The sequence below is a fragment of the Vigna radiata genome, chromosome 9 (genome assembly GCF_000741045.1).
Source record: "Vigna radiata var. radiata cultivar VC1973A chromosome 9, Vradiata_ver6, whole genome shotgun sequence".
Taxonomy (NCBI): domain Eukaryota; kingdom Viridiplantae; phylum Streptophyta; class Magnoliopsida; order Fabales; family Fabaceae; genus Vigna; species Vigna radiata.
The window spans coordinates 7,657,393-7,660,825 of record NC_028359.1 but is presented as its reverse complement, the minus strand read 5'-3'; the positions used below and the strand labels follow the sequence as shown (position 1 = coordinate 7,660,825).

At 34.8% G+C, this 3,433-nt stretch overlaps 1 protein-coding gene across 2 annotated transcripts; it reads right to left on the bottom strand.

Annotated features, from left to right (window-relative positions):
- Nucleotides 1-446: 446 nt before the first annotated feature.
- On the bottom strand, nt 447-3,029 carry LOC106773232 (squamosa promoter-binding-like protein 9). 2 transcript variants are annotated; one of them, XM_014659942.2, is made up of 3 exons: nt 2,063-3,029; nt 1,015-1,133; nt 447-815 (listed from the first exon to the last, which is right to left on the bottom strand). In XM_014659942.2, exons 1-3 carry the CDS (start codon nt 2,734-2,736, stop codon nt 583-585), a joined length of 1,026 nt encoding a protein of 341 aa, XP_014515428.1. In that variant the 5' UTR covers nt 2,737-3,029; the 3' UTR covers nt 447-582. The 2 variants fall into 2 exon arrangements, with proteins under 2 accessions (XP_014515428.1, XP_022641901.1); XM_022786180.1 differs by having other exon boundaries at nt 754-859.
- Between the last annotated feature and the right edge of the window lie 404 nt (nt 3,030-3,433).

Sequence of the window (3,433 nt, the reverse complement as noted above, 5' to 3'; positions counted from 1 at the left end):
TTAACTTAAAATGATTTAATTCAATTCACAACTTTTATTCTTGTAGTATAGTCTTGCTTTTTAATTATCATTCTTCCTTTTTTTTTTCCTCATCCTGTGATGCATCAAGTCCTAATTTTCCTCTTGATTTAATAAATTTTGTCTGTGGGCTTAGGCCCTTTCCCTTAAAAAAAAAAAAAAAAAACCTAGCTTTTGTTTATTAATAATCCAACATATAATGTGATAACACATTAGGACTTTTATATATTGAAAAAATTGAAAACATACTTAATTCAGCTTATTTTATCATTGCATAAACTTGTTAAATTAATTTATTTTGATCTTCAAAGAGTTTTCTTGGCTCTTTTTTCTTCTCCCTTGATACCGTGTAATATTTTAAAACTTTATTTATTTTATTTTTGTTATCGATCACTCTAAAATGAAAGAAACACAGCATAAGTAGAATCTGCAGCAAAATACTTGAGAAATGAGCATTCACAGCTAGGCATGGAAACAAAAGAAACAAAGGCTCTCCATGCAGTGTGGAAAATGCAGCATCAGATTGAGCGTCACCTCAGCAGTTATATCAGAACACAAGCATTATTATTGTGTCTGGAAAAACATGTGCTGAGGAAAATAATTTGACTCGACAAACTCTTGTTCTTCTTCATCCACTGCATCATCATCATGGTGGCCCACAACATAAACATGTTCTTCTTGTTGTCTTGTCATTAGAGCAGCACGGTTTTCTGCTATCAGTTCAAGCAATGCTGCACTGCATCTTGTAGAGAGATCAGCATCACTGCTCCCAAATGACAGAAGAGAGAGAGCACACCCTGCATATATAACATCATTCACAACCCTCCAACTATCACATTTTCTGTCAAATCAACAAAACCCAATTTTCATTTGTTAAGGATATCTTAATTTTCATTCATGTTACCACAAAATCATTGACGTCAAAACCTATCCATCTCATTGGCTGCTTCTCTTTGTATCTTAACTGAGAAATATAATGTATTGTGTTGTTTTTACCTTGTCTAGAACTTCTGGTAACAGAAAGGTGAGAGCTTTTTCTTCTTCTCTCATTATGGCCTGCTAATCTTCTCCTGCAACTTCTCTTTGAGTCGTCAAACTCTGACACCACATGAAACCTACATGTTGTAAACATCATTAACGTAATTTAGGTCAATCAAAGATAGTTTAGTCACTTAATATTTAAAAAACACAAAAATAAATTCTTAACAGTACAATTTTTGTGTAAATGTGAGAGTGAAATTCATCATTTTAGTATTATATATCTTAATAATAAAATCAAGTTTTAATAGGTTCAGAGGTCCTACAGATTTGTTTTAATTGGATCTTCCAATTTTTGAAGTGATCAATTAGGTCTCTACTAATTTTGTCAATTTGAATCAATAAAAACCTTTCTGTTAAATATAGTTAACGCCGTGAAGTTTTTGAACATGTGGCACGCTGACATCTCCGGGTAACATTGTTTCAAGTGCATAGGTGGATTATAAAAGGGTGAAATCCTTTTTAATTTAGGATTTCACCTTCAAATACACCTTTTTAATTTAGGGATTTCACTCTTTTATAATCCACCTATACACTTGAAACGATGTCACCTGGAAGCGTCAACGTACCACATGTTCAAAAACTTCACGACGTTAACTGTATTTAACAAAGACTTTTATTGATTCAAATTGACAAAATTAGAAACCTAATTGATCACTTCAAAAATTGGAGGACCCAATTAAAATATACCTCTAAATATAGAAACCTCTCAACCTATTAAACCTAAAATCAATATAATATATAATTAATCGTCAAACATTTTTCAATGAAAGAACTAAATGAAAATTTCCATTTTGTATTCAAGGAGACTAAATTCAAGTCAACAATTAACCGAAAATAATTAACCATTTTATTATGAATTAATTAACTGTTTAATTTATATTTTACTCAGGTGAAAGAAAGCAAAACTCTAATTTTTATTTTTGAAAATTATATAAAAAAAAATACTAAAAGGTTAGTGTGAAAATAAAATAAAATAAAAAGAAAAAGATGATGATAAAGTTACCTGCTACACTGCTGACAGAATCTCTGCTCCAAACCCAACACCACAACTTTGGGTGCCTTCGAATGCATATCGCAAACTCTGTGCCTCCTATGGTACTCTTTCGCATTCACCAACGCCACGTGGCACCCCTCCACCTGACACCTCGGAACCATCCCAAACGCCGCCGTTTTCGCGCTCCGGCCACCCCCACCCGTAGCTCCTCCATGACACCCCCGCGCTCTCTTATCGTTGCTCTCTGAAAAGTAACCACCACCATCATCACTGCCGTACACGTGCCGATTCCCGAGTGTAATATCACCATCGTCAGCGCCCACGTGTCGGCTCCCCGAAATAACAACACCACCACCAGGAACGCGGCACACGTGTGGTTTCCCCAGAGTGGTAACATTATTACTATTGTTATTATATTTATTAACATCATCGACAGTAACATCCTCAAAGTAATGTCTCTTACCGAGATGCAAGCACGTGAGGTGAGGGTCCCAGTGCACGTGAGACCCATCTCTGGCGTATAGTTGGCGGCGGTGAGCGGCGGCGTAACTGTCCGGCGGCGGCGTGGTGATGTGGGTAGAATTAGGAGTAGTAGGTTGTAGGCATGATGAGTAGGAAAGAATGTTGTTACTGGTTTCCTGTTTTGTGGGGGTGAAGGTGTTGGTGGTGTCTCCAAAGTTCATTTTTTTATTTTCTTTGTGTGAAGAAGAAAATGATGAAAAGGGAGAGAGAATTTGTGATGAGGAAAAGAGGAATGTGTGATGTGAAAAAAGGGTGTGTTTGGTTGTTTGGGGCAAAAGAGGAAAGAAAGAGTATGGCTATGGTGAGTAGGTTGCTTGATTTGTAAGGTCAGTTATGCTTCAATGGCTGCAAACCTACTCTCACTCACTCAGAAATAAATACACAGTTTTCAATGAGAGAGAAAGAGAAACAAAGATTATTAGTGTTTTGTTTGATGGATATGTGAAACATGAGTTCAAGGAATATCCATTCATGAACTAGAAATAAATAAATAAAAACTAAAACATAAATTTAAAATCAAAATAGAAAAGATTTGCAATATTTTTAATTCATAAAAATGTTTTTCGCTTCATTTTCATATTTTCTTTTATTCATTGTGAGTGGCATTTTCTCTCCAATAATGGAGTGGTTTTACATGACATGGATCGATAAACTTTTGTTACCTCCTCCGCAGGAGCCAAGGAAACATTGTTATTTGTTAGCTTGTTACCATTATAAATAGATCTTTTGATTCTTCTACAAATATACAACACAATTCACACTTCTTATTTTCTCTCTTTTATTCTCTTATTCCTTTTCTTTTTCTTTTACTGATTTTATCTGGATTTGAGAATGTATTTTCGAAACCATTTTTATATG

What these genes read in the sequence shown, in the direction of transcription:
- LOC106773232 (XM_014659942.2), bottom strand. Translation starts at nt 2,736, where the DNA reads ATGAACTTTGGAGACACCACCAACACCTTCACCCCCACAAAACAGGAA. An exon ending in TTCTGTCAGCAGTGTAGCAG is followed by an intron (nt 1,134 to 2,062) that starts GTAACTTTATCA and finishes TACAACATGTAG; the next exon opens with GTTTCATGTGGTGTCAGAGT. An exon ending in TACCAGAAGTTCTAGACAAG is followed by an intron (nt 816 to 1,014) that starts GTAAAAACAACA and finishes TTATATATGCAG; the next exon opens with GGTGTGCTCTCTCTCTTCTG.